Source organism: Ananas comosus, linkage group 22 (assembly GCF_001540865.1).
Source record: "Ananas comosus cultivar F153 linkage group 22, ASM154086v1, whole genome shotgun sequence".
In the NCBI taxonomy this organism is placed as follows: domain Eukaryota; kingdom Viridiplantae; phylum Streptophyta; class Magnoliopsida; order Poales; family Bromeliaceae; genus Ananas; species Ananas comosus.
The window spans coordinates 10,303,959-10,321,137 of NC_033642.1; the positions used below are offsets into that span (position 1 = coordinate 10,303,959).

The window sequence follows — 17,179 nt, forward strand, 5'->3', positions numbered from 1 at the left end:
AACCAAAAATAGAAAAGAAAAAAAGGATAGTGACACTAAAGCTATATATATATATATATATAGAGAGAGAGAGTAGGGCTAGAATACTTGTAAAAGTATCATGAGGGTGATACTTGTGTGTTTTTAGCCCTTGGATGGAAAGATGTGAGGTTGAGATGATGATGGTAGGTGGTGGTAAGTGGAATAGTGTTTAATCCAAGGGCTATTAATAATCAAAAAGTAGATCCAATGGCTTAAAACCTAATAGCACCATAATGGTGATACTTGTAAAAGTATCATAGCTCAACTCTATATATATATATATATATGAGTGCGTTTGGGGTACTTTCGGAAGCACGGAGCGCTCCGTGCTTCCACTTTGTTTTCGAGTTGGATTCAAATCGCTAATGATCTAGAGTATTTGAAGTATGCTAGAAATAATTTTGCGATTTTTCGATATCATTTGCCGAGTGATCGAAGATGTCACTCAAAATCAACGGCTGAAAATAAAATTCACAAATATGATGATATGACATTAAAATTTAGATCAAATTATTGATCTTGTTTATATGGTATAAAGAATTTTCTATCAAAATTTACTGTGATTTGAATATTTTACGACCGTATAACTTGCAACCGGTCTACCAGGCCTTAAAATTATTGATTTGAGCCCCTTCGATCACTAGGCAAATGATATCGAAAATCGCAAAATTTAATTTTTATACTTTAAATACATCTAGATCAACTCTAACGAGCCGATCGTCGATCGAAAGTCCGAACATCGAAAACAAAGTGACACGGAATGGACCTCCGTGCATTACGAAAGCACCGAGCCATCTATATATAATATTATATATATATATATATATAGAGAGAGAGAGATAGAGAGACGAGAGAAGAGAGGGAACTAGGCTACTTATACTATCGTAGAACACGGAGCGCTCCTGCTACCGAGTTGTTTCGCATGATGCGGGCTTCTAAATCAACGATCCGGTCGTTAGACTTGATTACATATGGAAAGTATTTAAAACGTAAATTTCATAATTTTTCGATATTATTTACCTATCAAACAAGTAGTCTAAAATTGAACGGCTGAAAATAAAAATCTCATGAAAAATAATGATAAAAGATTTAAATTCAAGATCAGATATACTGATCTTACTCTAAATAGTGAAAAGAATTTTCTATAAAATTTTCATCGCATTTGGATTGTTTTATACCGTTAAACTCACAAACACACCACATCGACGATTAAAATTGTCAATTTTGAGATCATTTGATCACTAGTCAAATGATGTCGAAAAAATCTGAAATTTAGTTTCCAAATACTTTCAATAGTGTAGATCAAGTTTAACGGAGCCGATCGTCGATTTGGAAGCCGCATCATCGAAAACAATTTGGTAGCACGGAGTGCTCCGTGCTACCGATAGCATAGTAGCCGGACTCTATATATATATATATAGAGAGAGAGAGAGAGAGAGAGAGAGTAGAGCTAGAATACTTTTAGAAGTACCAAGTGGGTGGCGCTTGAGAGTTTTTAGCCCTTGGATGGTGAGATGTGAGGTTAAGATGATGGTGGTAGGTGGTGTTGTGCTTTAGAGTTTTGATTATTTTCACCCGTTAGATCATACTATTCAACCAACCACCCACTCAACCCTGGAGGGCACACATCATCCTAACCGTACATCTCTTAATCTAATGGCCAAAAACTTGATAGCATTAATGACTTGGTGCTATTAATAGTATATTAGCCTAATTCTATATATATATATATAGTAGGTTTCCCGTACTTTCGAAAGTACAGAGGCTTTCGTGCTTGTAAGTTATTTTCGATGATAGGACATCCGATTCGATAATCGGCTCCGTTAGGCATAATCTATGCTATTAGAACTATCTAGAAACCAAATTTCATAATTTTTCGACATCATTTACCAAGCGATCAAAGGGTCTCAAAAATGACTATTTTAACAACCGATGTGGCACGTTTTTAAGTTCAACGGTGTAGAAGTATCTAAATTACATGAAACTTTAATAGAAAATTCTACTTAACATCAAGAGCAAGAATAATACTTCCGATTTGAAATTTGAGTCTTTTATTACTATTTTTTATAAGATTTTTATTTTCAGCCGTTCATTTTGAGACTACTCGTTCACTAGGCAAACGAAGTCAAAAAATTATGAAATTTGGTTTCTAGATAGTTCTAATAGCATAGATCGATGTCTAACGAGAAGCGATCGCTGAATCGAGATTGTCCCGATCATCAAAAAAACAACTTACAAGTGACGGAGGGCCTCCAGGTTGCTTTCAAAAGAATTATTGACCTACTCTCTCTCTCTCTCTCTCTCTCTCTCTCTCTAGGTATAAGTATATAGAGTTCCGCGTGCTTGTAATTTTTTTACCGTTTAGATTCTGCTGTTGATATATTTTTATTCATTAGATATACTATTCAAGCCAACCACCCACTCAACCCTTTAGGGGGCCCACATCTATCGCTACCGCATATTTCTTTAATCCAAGGGCCAAAAATTTATAAGACCAATGACTTGATACTTTTTAAAAGCATAGGAGTAATTATAGTAGTATATATATCAGTATATATAGCTACACAACCTGGGTTTCGAAAATTGTTTTTTTTTATTTTTTTTCTTCATTATTCATTTTTGACGATTCGCTGTCGTCCATTAGACCTGCTCCAGGAGACGATATTGTTCAACAGCTTAATTAAACACAGCTATTGACCGCTTAGAGGCAAGTGGCAAGCAGTGGTTGGTACCCGAGACTTAAATTTTTGAATTTATTGATTATCATATTTCTCAGTTAAATTATTTTTAAATATAATAAATGAAAACGGATAGCGTGCTCCATCTCTAAATTTTTTCTTTTTTTTTTTTGGCCTTTTTCACTGTGAACGCTAGCTCATTTGCAAGCCAATAATAAGTCAGATCGAAACAGTTGAGAGAGAGAGAGAGAGAGAGAGATGGGCTTCCTCTTAATAAGTCAGATCGAAACAGCTGAATCGGACGGCTGGCCCCCTTTTCTGCGGATTAATTGATTACGTGACTCGCATTAATCTTTATCTTATTAGTGTTTCTTTTCTTTTTCTTTTCTTTTTTTTTTTGTCTTCTTCCTCTTGTCTATGCGTACTAGTCTCTGCAGCTGCAAATTCGGGGAGCCCACTGCCAATTAAACATAAAAAAGAAGTGGAATCGTTGAGCAGAGAAAACTACTTCAATCACCTTTCCCCATAGGGAAATCAATCCCCGATATAAAATTACAATAGAAGTCTTCCTCCTTGGAAGCAAGCAGAAGGATCGATCGATCTCCTCCAGAGCCAGCTTGCCTAATTTGCTCGGGCAAATAAAGCGCATTAACAACTAGCAGTACTATAAAATATCAGTCGCAAGTCAAAGATCGATCGCATCTTCCTCATCGTGCGAAATATGCATAGTCAAACGGACCTTCGATCGCGACCTTTCCCTCCTAATGCATTATTATATTACAATTATATATATAGATTGATACTATTATTATTATATATATTATATATAAGATCGGCAGCATGCAGGCATGCGTGTCAAATAAAAGCCCCTCCCCTGATCAGATCCATTAATACCGGCACCAGGCTTTCTAATTGCTTGCCTTCTAATTTGTAAAACTCCTCCTCCTCTCCTCCGTATTCTTCTTAATTATTAATTTTTGCCTAAAAATACGAAAGCATGCAATCCATCTAATTAGGTCTCCTTCCATTTTGTACGTACAAATATGCAATCTATTTTTCCTCCTCTTTTTGTACTCAATTAATTAATTAGGGGAGATATATATATATATATATATATATATATATATCTAGCATTTGCAATTCTCTTTTCATCGATCTTTGGGAGACCTGCAGGGCATGCATGCATGCATGCATGTGGGTTCTATTGAGATCCGCGCGTTGAAATTAGGAAAATAATTAAGCTTTTATATATTAAATTAAAGGGGTTTTTTTTTTTCTGGGTTAATTTGAGGACTTTTCTAGCGCTGTTCGTTAATTATTTGTTGACTTCGTTTTTACTTCCCCGCCCACCACAAATATAACTCTTTAACATTTGGTTTATATATATGTATATACATATATGAGCAGGCATGCATATTAATTTCTTAAGATTACTAATTGGTTGCAATCTGAGCCACATCATAACATATATTAAAAGATTGCATGCACCTGGGCGCTACTCCAAAGTCCAAAGAGCGTAGATATCGCGCTTCTACTGTCCGGTCGGGCTGGAAACCGGGACTGCTCGCATGCAATTAAGTTCCAGAAACTGAAGTCGGCTTGGGGCCATGCATGCCACCACCCATCCCCGATCACATCCCCCGTTCCACGCCTCGGAAATCGGCTTTTTGGTGGTGTCGGAGTGAGGCAACTGCATGCATGGGAATGGGATTATGCGGAGGTAACGCCTCTGCACGTGACCCGACGACGCGGCCTCCTTCAATTCCATTCTACTCTTTAATAATAATTTAATTATAGAAAAATCAAATGCCGCGAGTGTGATGATGATCAGCGCGTAGTACGTACATGATTTACGTAGCTATAAAATCTTGGGCAAGTCATGCATCCTTTGCAGCTCGATCAGGAGTCCCTCCCTCCCTTACGTTCGTGCATGCATGTGGGTCTCTTGGCATTTGAGCTAGCTCAGCGGTTGTTAACTAATCATACGACGGATTATCGCTTCTTCAAATCTTCATTAGTTCTGCCCTTCTCTAAATCCTCTCGAAGAGGCTGGGCGTGCAGGCAGCCCTGTCATCATAGCCAGAGAAAGAGAAGAAAACACCTGCAACATCCTTCCCTTGTCGTCGGCGCTTAATTAATTGCTCGCCGGGCTTTGATCCATAATAAGGTGATTTCCTTCTTTCTCCTCTTCCTGATGGTTATCATTGGCCGCAATACACACTGGTCTTCTTACTCTCCAGAAACCTTCAAACCCACCGGCGCACTTCCCTCTACAGGGATCGGACGGATTAATATTATCCTCGCTTCTCCTTTATTTAGTATAGAATTATTAATGCTTATTTCTTGCTCGCGCGCACACCAACATTCTTCTTTTTGTTTATAGTTACTCTCCATCGATCGGTGATTTAAATTAAATTGGTGCATTGAGCTTTCACATTCTAGTGCTGATTTTCCCCTGCACTAAATGCATGTTCTTAATTACAGCTAACCGATAGTCTTCAATAACATTCTCTGCTCTAGTGCTTAACCACATCACAACACCATCAATAATGAGGATTGATAAGCCGGCGTCCGGCGGTAGCAATTCTCAAAGTTCTCCAAAAACTCAAAACACTCGCTAGCTAGTTCGTTCCTCGAACTACCTTTTCATTTTCTGACACTTTCAGCTCAAATCTCTTCGTACAGTTTTGTTTCAGTCATTTTTTCATTTAGACATGCTATTTTTCCGTTGCTTTTCAGCACAGAACGAAATCTCCGTACTCAAATTTGTGCTCCCTATCAGATCTCGCCTCGCGTCTAAAGCTGCCGCGATGGGCTTAGTTCGAACACCGAGCATGAGAAGCGGCGAATTCTTGGAAGGGATAATCAACGACTATGTTGTCGGTAAAGGAAGCAAGATGAGGACGCCAAAGAGCTCTTCCCGTATAGTCGCCGCCCTCACCTGTCTCCAGTTTGCCTTCGCAATATATGCCACCTTTCTTCTCTACTACATGAGCCCCGCTGTTGATCTGCGCACTAAGCCAGACTTCTCGTGGGCTAGTCGGATCGCCCAGCACTGGAAACAATTCATCGTGCAGCCTCACATGCTTCCAACCATCCAAGAGAAATACATTGTTCAGTCCCCTCTCGAGGTGTGTGAGCATGAAAAGATCGACTTCTCACAGAAAAAATCCAACGATGCTCTGATGATCAGACTCAAGAGGGAGCTCTACGATGAGATATTGGAGTTCCAGAAGAGGGACTTGGGAGCCGAGACGCTTCCTGAGCTAATGAGGATGAAGTCCAAATGGAGTCCGCATGGCCCTAACGTCCCAAAGATTGCAGTCATCTTAAACCACTTCAAGCGGAAGACGCTCTGTGCCCAACTGGATTCGCTGCTCAATCAGACACTGCCTTTCCACCAAGTTTGGGTCCTTTCTTTCGGAAGCCCCAATGAGTTGTCTCTGAGGAGAATTGTCGAGGGTTATAACAACTCGAGGATTAGCTTCATCAGTTCGAGCTACGATTTCAAGTACTACGGGAGGTTTCAGATGGCCCTGCAGACGGAATCCGATTTTGTCTACATCGTGGATGATGATATGATCCCAGGTAAGAAGATGCTCGAGATATTGGCGCATGTGGGAGGAACAGACAAGTACAAGAACGCTGTACTGGGCAGTATAGGAAGGATACTGCCTTTCAGGCAGAAGGACTTCACGTTCCCGAGTTACAGGAAGTTTAGGTCGAAGGAGGCGGGACTCTATTTGCCTGACCCTGCCTATGATATCGCTGTTGAACGAATCGTGCAGGTCGATTTCTTGTCAAGCTCGTGGTTTTTGTCAGCAGACCTCATCAAGACATTGTTTATAGAGACGCCTTTTACTTTTATGACCGGTGAAGATCTCCATCTGAGGTTAGCATAATTAAGAGCATTATTTTTCTATGGCAGTACGCAAAGATTTATGAAGCGAGCTAACTAACATTTGATAAAACTTGTTCTTAAACGTGTGGAAAAATTTTGCAGCTATCAGCTTCAGAAATACAGGAATGCAGGGTCATTCGTGCTACCGGCGGATCCAAATGACAAGGAAACATGGGGAGACAGTGAGCACAGACTCGCCTATGTCTCGGAGACCACCGTGATCTTCAAGGATATCGTCCAAGTCCGAGACGATCAATGGTGGAAGGCCCTCACTACAGGTTATATCACTCAGTGGGCTGCCATGTACCCTCAAAAGATCGATGCTCTCTTCTACGCCCATTCCCTCGACCACGTAAGAGCACTGGCACCGCTCCTCGAGAAATTCCGTACAACTGCAGGCAAAAAGGCCTATATTGTGGTCTCGGGCGGTAGCTTCTGTCCCTGTGAAGAAGCTGCAGCTGTCCTCAAGTGGCCGAAGAACGTCTGCAAGGAGAGGCGGTTCAAGATATTCGATTTGGAGATTGGAGCTATCTCCGGAGTATCCAAATCAGAGGTTCCAGTCGTACAGGCTGTGTACTCGAGCATGAGAGGGCTCATCAAAATACACAACCCTAGCTTGCTCATTACGGTCGCCGACATTGATGTGCACGTGAAGAGCGCACTGCAGATGGTTGCTGATCAGAACAGTACTGTGAATCGCACTGCGCTTGTTCTCTTGCCAAGGTCTTCTATTCCCAAGGTTCTCTGGATGGCTGATCTGCGACCAACTGCGCTGCCGAGTAATCGAACTTCACCTGTTCCATCACCCCTATCAATATATTTTTGAACTAATTTATCCATTCCACTATTCCAGTGCTTGCTTGCCTTGTACATCTCTTCAGTGGTCAATCAATCTGCAGGCCAGACTCTATATATGTTTAAGTGTTATTATTATTTTTTTTTTTTTTGCAGATTGGAACCGGATGCGGATTTCGGTTAACATCATCACACAAAACCGAGCTGCATCTCTGCAGAGGCTCCTGCGATCTCTCCAGAACGCGTACTATCTTGGCGACGAGGTCCCTCTAAGCTTCAACATGGACAGCAAGGTGGACGAGGCAACTCTCAAGGTGGTCGGATCCTTCCGGTGGGCGCACGGGCCCAAAGTCATCCGGCGCCGCATCATCCAAGGCGGACTCATCCGAGCCGTAAGCGAGAGCTGGTATCCATCATCCGACGACGACTTCGGCCTGCTGTTAGAGGACGACATCGAGGTATCTCCCTACTACTACATGTGGATCAAATACGCGCTCCTCGCGTACCACTACGATCCCCAGGTGTCCCTACCGGAGCTCTCCTCCATCTCTCTCTACACGCCGCGCCTCGTGGAGGTGGTTAAGGAAAGGCCTAAATGGAATGCCACGGAGTACCTCAAGAAAATCCACCCGAACACGCCGTACCTCCACCAGCTCCCCTGCAGCTGGGGGGCGGTGTTCTTCCCCAAGCACTGGAGAGAGTTCTACGCCTACATGAGCGCGAGGTTCACCGCGGACGCCAAGCAGAACCCTGTGCAGATCCCCAAGTCGAGGACCAACGGCTGGCAAGCGTCGTGGAAGAAGTTCCTGATCGACATGATGTACCTGAGAGGGTACGTGAGCCTGTACCCCAACTTCCCCGGCCAAGCGAGCTTCTCCACGAACCACATGGAGCCTGGGGCCCACATCAGCGCCAAGGGCAACGTGGTGAAGCACAACAAGGCCGACTTCGAGGTGCCGCTGATGAGGGACGACTTCACCAGGCTGCTGCCCGTTGGGAAGATGCCCCCTGCGTCCAAGCTGCCGGTGCTCAACCTCTTCAACCAGGCGGTCTCCTTGAAGGGGCTCAAGGCTGCAGGAGCCAAGCTCGGTCAAGATGTCATCGGCTGCAGCGGAGCCGATCGGCTGGTTGTCGTCGATCGCGATACCGGATTGCCCACCAACTGCACCGAGTTCTAAACATTAACACGTACGTACAAGCGCACCGGCTTTACTTCAAATTGTTTTGATACCCTTTTCATGTATTCCTATCCTATCATAAATTAATTCTTACGGCGGAAGATCAAATTGTATTTAGACTGTGTGGTCATAACTGTTGGATATATTATTATTATTGGATATTTTGTTATAATATAATTCAAATAATATGTTCACATACAAGCCCAATAAGTGAAAGCGTATTAAGGCCCATATCTCTGGAGCCCAATAGCTTATTTAAAATCTAGGGTTTCCTACGCTGGAGGTAACACTGTTGAGCGTTCCAAACTTGACGTCTCTTGGTGTAATACTTTAGGCACCCAAAAACCCTAACCTCCAACAACATAACAAGCATCTTGGGCATGCAAAAGAAAGGCACCCAGTTGCTAATAAAATTTGTTAGTTAACGACTTTGCCTTCGCTTTCGTCTTCGCTTTCGCCTTCGCCTTCGCCTTCGCCGAATAAAATCAGGCGATTATAGTTAACTAATGGAAAATTTTATTAGATTAATCAATGATTTCATTGAATTTAATGGCTTAAATAACTTCTTACCAAATAAAACTGAAAGGGTTATCGGTTAACGGCTACTAGATCTATTAAATTTTATAAAAAATATTCAGTTAAACTTAACTAGAATGAGTGAAATAAAAAATTTAAAAGTTGAGAGGTGTCGATCGATAAAAAGGGAAAAAAATATGTTGAGACTTGAGAGGCCTATTTTAAACTGTCCTATAGTACAGCGGCGCTTAAGAGCATTTTTTAGCTAATGTCAGGGAAGGCCAGCAGTCAGAAAACAAATACCTTCCATGAAATTTACAGACAATGGTAGAGAACAAGCTATATAGTCAGGAACAAGCAATGCGGATGAGTATGCTTCACTTTCAGTGGCATACATATGATTATAGTAAACAAAGTGCAATCTGTCATTAAGTAAAAATATTCACCAAACAACTCGAATAGTCTGCACGAGAATCATAATGCTATACCGTGCCTTGAAATTCTCAGTTAAACTGAAATTTCGGATGCGATTTTGCCATCAGACACAGATATTCTGTAAATAGCCCCACAATCTGCATCAGACTACTATTTGCTTGAACGCTTTTGAAAATCTCGATTAAACTGAAACTCCAATATGCTGTTTCCTCTGGTAGAGTTTGCATGTGTATTACCTTCCTAATCAGACATTTGTAAGTTACTTGTATCATCTGAAAGAGTGGCACTGGGGCAAATGTCATGGCACTAATAAAGCATAACATAGAAAGATGAAGGAAGAGTCGAACAACACGATGCCAAAGTACACAAACTTTAAATAAGTACAGGGATTGTTTTTTTCATTTCTTTTTTCTTCTTTCCTCAGCTGAGACACAACTAACAGGCTTTGGAACTCATCAAGCCAATTCTCTTGTAGAAGTCTCAGTTTCACTGTGCCAAGGAGTAATAGACAAATCCAATGTTTAATCTTGTCTACTGAACCTGTCACTCGTCGATTTCGACCATAATTTTACATCTAGCTCTCCATGTCTCTTTCACAATGTGTGAGGAGCACTATATGCAACAATAATTACAGTTCCACCAACATAAACTAAGACCTTACCAGTTCAACCCATTCCATCCCTATACAACACAACTATGCATACCTCCATGAAAGTAGTAGCCCGGAGCTATGCAAACAAATAAGAAATTTGTTTAAAGCAGAACATCTGAATCAATTACTGCTGAGTAGTTTCATCATAAAGTTGAAGTGGATCCCAGGTGAAGTCTTGGGTTGGGGCCATTTTGCATTTTCTGGCACACGAATACATTTATAGCCCTGACCTTTGTATAATCTCATTGCAGCTAGGTTGTTCATATCACAATGCAATGCCACAGAACGGCAGCCCCAGCTCAGAGCTCGTGCTTCTGCCTCGGCAATGAGCATCTTAGCGATCCCCTTTTGTCTATCCGCCTCCCGGACTGCCACATTTGATATATATGCTATACCGGTTCTGCGTCAATTTCCAAACCCCACTAATAAAAAATTAATAACTGATCACATGTAAAGAAAGTAATACGGTAACAGAGGATAAGCAATAAGCTTAATGCATCTAAACATGGTCACACACTAGCCTGGATAATAATAAAAAAAAAAATTATACTAAATAAGGCTTTTAATCTCTCCACACACACACACACACAAAAGAAGGCAATGAAATTTACCTTCTTTGACGAAGTGGCCCTTTTCTAGGAAGAAAATCAGCCACCGTATCCACTGTCAAGATTCCAGCCACTGTTCCTTTGCTAAGACTGAATTTTGTTTCAAAACCTCCGATTCTGACATCTTCACATCCAATATAAAGATCATTGCTAACTGAACCACCAGTAATAGCAACAAGACAAGTCCTCATGCAACCAGGAGGCACCGAAAACCCAGAGAGCAAAGCCACAAAACGATCAATCCTCAGAACTAGATCCACCGGAAAAGTGTAATCTGGAAAAAATGAGCTACAGTGGGTATCAGCTACTTCCCAACAGTCCTCCAGTCGTGCATCTCGAACAATCACCTCGGGGCACAATGATGGGAACAAGTTAGCAGTCTGACTGGCCCTGCAATTTCCTACAGGGAGCAATTATTCTTGTATGGCACTAGAGAAAGGTTGAGTGCGCGTCAGTTACAGAGATTACCTCGCCTCTGTTTTAGTATCGATGGCCAAATTCTATTAAAAAACTCTCAGTTCATGGCCTAAGCATGCTGGATTTCTCTATTTGATTCTAAATTATTCAAGAACAGAAGCCAAAATCAACATGAGAAGTAATGTAATTGCCTCCTTATGATAGGTACCAAATCATTATGTAGCGGTCCGTAAGTTGGAGAGTATTGGCTATGAGAGTTAGGTAATATGCAAAGCTTAATATCAATCCTGATCAAGTTGTTTACTATCTAGGAATTTTAGTTGGAAATATTTGGGTTAAGATTTATAATGAAAAAGGATCTACAAATATATTCATTGATCAATGAGAAGATCTAAAAATAGATTCATTGATCACTGAGAAAAACAATGAGAAATTTTGCGCGTGAAAGCCTTTTGAAAAAACAAAAAACAGCTGCACTAGTGGCGAAATTTCCACGCATGCAGATTATTCAAAGGGAAAAAAGCCGCGGACAACCTTTACGGTTGTATTCTTTGAGGAAACTTATGCAGCTTATATAGGGAGCATCCGTTATGCTTAAAATTGCGCCAAAATTCCCCGATGGTATATTCGTAAGGCCAAGTTTTTTTTTAAAAAAAATTAAAAAAATTGACTGAACAACCATAGATGGCATGGCCAAGCGCATGCTGTAGAGGACTGATTTTCAGCATGGTCAAGTTGATCCGAATCATTTATGGACCTAGGATGACACATCAATCTCGAGTAATAAGGGGGGCTTCTTTTTTCTTTTTTTTTCCTTGCCCCGAATTAACAGCAAAACTGGTCTCCACTGTGGGCAATTTTCTAATATTTACTGATATGCAGCACGCGGCCTCTATTGATCAGAAGTGCTATTTCTCGATTGCTAGAGCCCACTAAGTAGAAGGAAACACCTAAGCAATAGGAGAATAAAAGCTGTGTAGGATCCGATCGGATGGGATGAGATAGAAACCTGGTCGTCTCGTGGAGAGGAGGATTCGGCGAAGGGATCTAACCCGCGGCCTGGGAGGAGGAGGAGGAGGAGGAGGAGGCGACGATTTATGAGGAAAAGGAGCAGCAGCAGCAGCAGCTGCAGCAGCAGAAGGGGTAAGGATGGAGGAAGCGGGAGGAAAACCCAAAGCCACGCTCATCCTTGTGCGATCTCCAAGTTCCCAGTGCCCAGTGTCCCCCCTCCTCCCTTCTCTTTTTGGGATCAGAAGGGGGAGGGGCGATTATGATAGATGAGCTCTACCTGCTCGCTCTCGCTTTAGACAGTAGAAGACGCTACTCAGCTGGCTGCGCGCACGACACAAACTTGCCGCATTCCCAAAAAGCGCCGCATAATAATAACCAAAATCTAATAAATCTCTCTCTCCGGCTATGCCTTGAATGGCCGTAAGGTTTGTTTGGTGCTCATCCTTCTACAGACTACAGATCTTTCCTCGTTAATAAATTATAAAATAAAATGCTCATCAAAACTGATCATCCGTGAAGGCTGACAGTCAACACTTGTGCGCGCAATCCATCCGCACGGCCTGCTCTGTGCCCAACGGGCTTATTCCTAGCCCGCTTGGCCCACTGTGGTCCGTGGGCTGCTTGTCTGCCAACCCATGTACGTCAAATTCCATTTTAAAGTGCAAAGAATCAATCTCACTTGTGATATACGGAATACGTTGCAAGAAATTGTGCTCCGGCCCTCCGGTAGTTGCAATAATCTTTGGTGAAGTGTTGATAGGGGAACGGTGTTGATAAAAGGACCCGCCTCTCTTACATCAGAGCCGGATCTTTTATGACTTTTAATCTAGTTTTCGCACACATTAGAAATTTGAACTAGTCCATTGGCTAGACACTCTCCAACTAAAACCTGAAAAATACGGTAGGCCAAACTAATACTTTTATAGACATTGTTAGCTGGATATTAGTATTACAAACAAAAAATAAATACAAGTGTCTCACCCGGTCTCAAGTGATCTTCTCCACGTGTAATTGCTTTTGTTTTCAATACATCTTGAATAGGTTTAAATATCTAGATAATAATCCACTGAATTCTGATATAAAACCTATAGGCAGTTGAACATGTAAAAAAAGTAATTGAAATGGAAATGGAAACAAAATATTGGAGTGATGGTTTGCAAATTAGTTAGCTGTTAAGCAGCCTACTTCTAACATTCTCTTGGAATGGTAGAACTTAGCATTAATTGATGAAATTTTACAGAACAATTTACCTCGACTTCAGATACACCTCTTTTGCATGCCGGCTAACTACAATACAGTGCAAATATAGCAATTTTCTCAAGAAAAAAAGAAAAAAAAACCCTGCACACTCCAGATGACAAGATTAATTTGATTATAATCTTTTGTTGTCTGTTCTTCTTTTTTTTCATTGATTTAGTTGACAGGTCATTTTGTACAAAAAAAAATATGTAGAACAAGGAAAGGCCAGTAGAGAAAGCAAAAAGATGGACCTGTTGTGAAATGGCAAGTGCCAACAAAAAATTTATTTTCTTCCCCCTGGGTTGCAATAAATTGGAGCGTTCCTAATTTGGTGGTGAGCATATGTTGCCGATTGTTAACGAACGCCACTAACTCTACTCTCTTTAGTTGGATTCGGCAGCAATTATAGATATTTCCATTTCTTGTTTGGTGGGAATTATTTTTGGTCCGAAACAGTTGAATCAAAATGACTTGCTATTAAGCAGTTGGGTCTAACATTGGCCCCCGCATAAGTGCCGAATGGGCAACGCCACGACCAGTTTTAGAAAAACAATATCTATAAAATAAAAATTATTATATACATAAAAATGGATATATATATATATATATATATATATATATATATATATATATATATATATACAGCACAGTGATAAATTAATAAATAAATGATTCTCTTTTGTTTTTTGTGTGTGTTTCCACTAATCACTTAAAATTAAATTCTAATTCTACGGCCAATCGGTTCGCTTTTCCCTTGCGCCTGCATTGCTTTCCCCGTCGTACCTTGGACCTCTTCCACCCCCCATCGCCTGTCGATCTCTCCCTCTCTCTCTCTCTCTCTCTCTCTCTCTCTGTCTCTCTCTCCCCCCGCCTCTTCCTGGCTTCGTCCGTCTCTCCGGTTGCCGTAGTGAATTTATTTCTATAGCGGTCCTCAGCAATCCAATCTGCAGACGCACCTTTCCTTTTTCTCCTGGTTAATTATTAATAATAATAATTCTCACCTCCGTCCGTCCCTCCCATCCCCGAGAGGTCGGCGAATTTAGGGCTTATCGGATCCTTGCAGCCACCGACTCTTTCTCTTCCGTTGGCCTAGATCGGAGGAGGGAGGGAGACAGACGGAGAACTAGGACCTAGGCTAGGATCAGAGTTACAAAGGGAGAGAGAGGCAGGCAGACAGAGACACAGAGAGAGAGATTTGGGGTGGGATGTTCGCGAGTCGGCCGTCGGTGCACCCGGTGGAGGCTCCCCCTCTGACGGATGCGGCGGAGAACCCGGCCGGGGTGAGGATGAAGGATTTCCAAGGCATGCCGGGCACGCCCGGAGGCCTCGCCCTTCGCCTCTCCCAATTCCTCTTCGCTGTTGCCGCGCTCTGCGTCATGGCCTCCACCTCCGATTTCCGCTCCGTCACCGCCTTCCGGTATATCACTCTCCTCTCCTCTCCTCTCCTCTCCTCTACTTTTGCTGCTGCTGCTGCTGCTGCTCCTGCTCCTGCTCCTGCTCCTGCTCCGATATCTTTTTCTTTTTTTCCCCTTTTCTTTCCAGGCCCGCTAGTTTACGATTTTATATAAATTTTACTGCTCTTATCGTGGGACGACGGTATTGCAGCACACCTAGTATATACGAGTTGCTACTAACAGGGCATCAGAGTTGGTGAGTGCATCAGTTTCCAATTTTAGGGGAAATTGTTGTTTTCGTCCGGTTTTCACCTCTCAGCTGAGATCGAGGTTTGCCACTCTCGGTGGACCTGCATGATTGCTTAGATAAGCAGCGGATTGTTTCTGAGCTGTACATTTTACAAGTAACCTTTGGAATCAACATGTTTGCTAATTTTTGACTCAGCAGAGCTCGAAGCTATCTGCCTGATTTGCATTGCAACATAATTCCCATCCCGATGAAAGAAGTTTGAGCAAGCATATGAATGATCACAAGATCTATCCCGTAAGGATTTGCTAACTTCTCATCTCATGCTCGACTAATCAGATTGGAACGGAAGGAGGGTAGATATGTTATCAACATGTTCCCTTGTATAGCCTATACCGGCAATCTTGCAAGACAAATAAGCAAGAGTTATGAGATAGTGCTCAATACCACCCTTCCTTGATAGGCCCCGGTGCTTTCTAAGGTTCACTAGGATTTCACCATGTTCCGTGGTGAACTCTTCATGCCAGGTGAACAAATATATGCCATCCGGTCAAAATTTTAAGGGCTTCATTAGCGGCTTTAGGATAGTTTCTTGTTAGGATCAAGTCAATTCTGAGTAGAGTCCAGTGCCATGTATGACTTTAAGGCTGGCAATTTAACTCGTCGTTGTTTTCTATAGATTATTATTGTATACCATTTGATGGTGATTTTTCACTTTTTCCGCACAGCTCTCTGACGCGTTTTATCATCAATAAAAAATGCTTAGTTATGTCGTTGATGTACCAAGCTTTATTGTACTAACCAGTCGGCGTGTATAAACTGGATGAGGATTTTATGCTAACATCTTAGCTTCAAGCCTTCAATTCCAAATAGCAAGATAACTGATGGAACTGACATTTTGTAAACATAATATCTCATAATTGGAAATACTAACTAAAATACTAAAATTACATGGCGGTTACAGTGGACTTTGACATGCCTGATAATTAATCTGCCCTGTACAGAGGTGTTTAGCAATTTTTACCTTTCGGCAAATGTACTGACGTTTAGTTATATTGGGTGCAGCTACCTGGTTGCAGCAGTCGTCCTGCAAAGCTTGTGGAGCCTTTCACTAGCCCTTGTGGACATTTATGCGCTTCTTGTGAAACGCAGTTTGCGGAATCCCCGAGCTGTGTCCCTGTTTACCATCGGAGATGGGGTAAGAAAGCCACTTGCGCGCTATGTAGTGAGCAAAATCAGTTTATAAGAACTACATGGAATCTGCAGATATTCTTTTAGGAAAAAAATCTGTAATCTTAGGATTCCATACTACAATGAGAGTATTGCCTATCCATTTGTATTCCCTTGCACATTCAAGGAGCCACTGGCACATAAATGACAGATTCAGATAGCTTCAACTGTCTTTGTTCGCATTTAACATGCATTGAGTCTGTGGCTTTGATTGTTCCATTGTGTATCGCTTGATGTTTTAGAGAAAACCTCAAGGTGGCATTATACTATTTGATATCTGTATTGCAGATCACATCGACTCTCACCTTCGCAGCTGCATGTGCTTCTGCCGGCATCACGGTGCTGATTGGGAATGATCTCGACATCTGTGCGCAGAATCACTGTGCAAGTTTTGAGACTGCTACCGCCATGGCTTTTATCAGCTGGTTTGCAGTGTCACCGTCCTTTCTTATGAACTTCTGGTCACTGGCTACTAGGTGAACAACTAAGAAGAAAGTTTCTCCCAACTGTTTGCTATCCGTGTTGATTGTGTTTTCGTTCTTGCTTTATTTTTATTAATACCCACAGCCAAACCGATGTAATTGTCATATATATGGTACTTCGTATTATTGTGACTTGGGTACGGAGTTGTGCAGCAGCTGACATTGTAATGCGAAATTTGGAAAGCACCAAATTGTTGTATCATTTTTGAGTGTTGTAGGTGGAAATGTGCTCGAAGAAACTATTGGAAGTCCGTTGTACATAACATGGGATTTGATTATTCACCGGACATTTTGCAGTGAAAAGCTGTAGATTTTGTGGAGCAAGGATGTATTCCGCTGTTAGCAGGTTTGATATTCCTTTATGCGCAGGGTGAA

The 17,179-nt window shown here is 41.8% G+C and overlaps 3 protein-coding genes across 5 annotated transcripts; 2 read left to right on the forward strand and 1 right to left on the reverse strand.

Moving 5' to 3' along the window:
* On the forward strand, positions 4,644-8,900 carry LOC109727091. Of its 2 annotated transcripts, none has more exons than XM_020256984.1 (4): positions 4,644-4,866; positions 5,439-6,591; positions 6,703-7,379; positions 7,552-8,900. In XM_020256984.1, exons 2-4 carry the CDS (start codon positions 5,510-5,512, stop codon positions 8,571-8,573), a joined length of 2,781 nt encoding a protein of 926 aa, XP_020112573.1. In that variant the 5' UTR covers positions 4,644-4,866; positions 5,439-5,509; the 3' UTR covers positions 8,574-8,900. The 2 variants fall into 2 exon arrangements, with proteins under 2 accessions (XP_020112573.1, XP_020112574.1); XM_020256985.1 differs by having other exon boundaries at positions 5,482-6,591.
* Positions 9,826-12,680, reverse strand: LOC109727351. 2 transcript variants are annotated; one of them, XM_020257444.1, is made up of 3 exons: positions 12,211-12,680; positions 10,788-11,184; positions 9,826-10,576 (listed from the first exon to the last, which is right to left on the reverse strand). In XM_020257444.1, exons 1-3 carry the CDS (start codon positions 12,386-12,388, stop codon positions 10,297-10,299), a joined length of 855 nt encoding a protein of 284 aa, XP_020113033.1. In that variant the 5' UTR covers positions 12,389-12,680; the 3' UTR covers positions 9,826-10,296. The 2 variants fall into 2 exon arrangements, with proteins under 2 accessions (XP_020113033.1, XP_020113034.1); XM_020257445.1 differs by having other exon boundaries at positions 10,788-11,131; positions 12,211-12,338.
* LOC109727191 (CASP-like protein 5A1) lies at positions 14,163-17,124 on the forward strand. The gene is made up of 3 exons (XM_020257169.1): positions 14,163-14,868; positions 16,158-16,290; positions 16,611-17,124. Exons 1-3 carry the CDS (start codon positions 14,657-14,659, stop codon positions 16,800-16,802), a joined length of 537 nt encoding a protein of 178 aa, XP_020112758.1. The 5' UTR covers positions 14,163-14,656; the 3' UTR covers positions 16,803-17,124.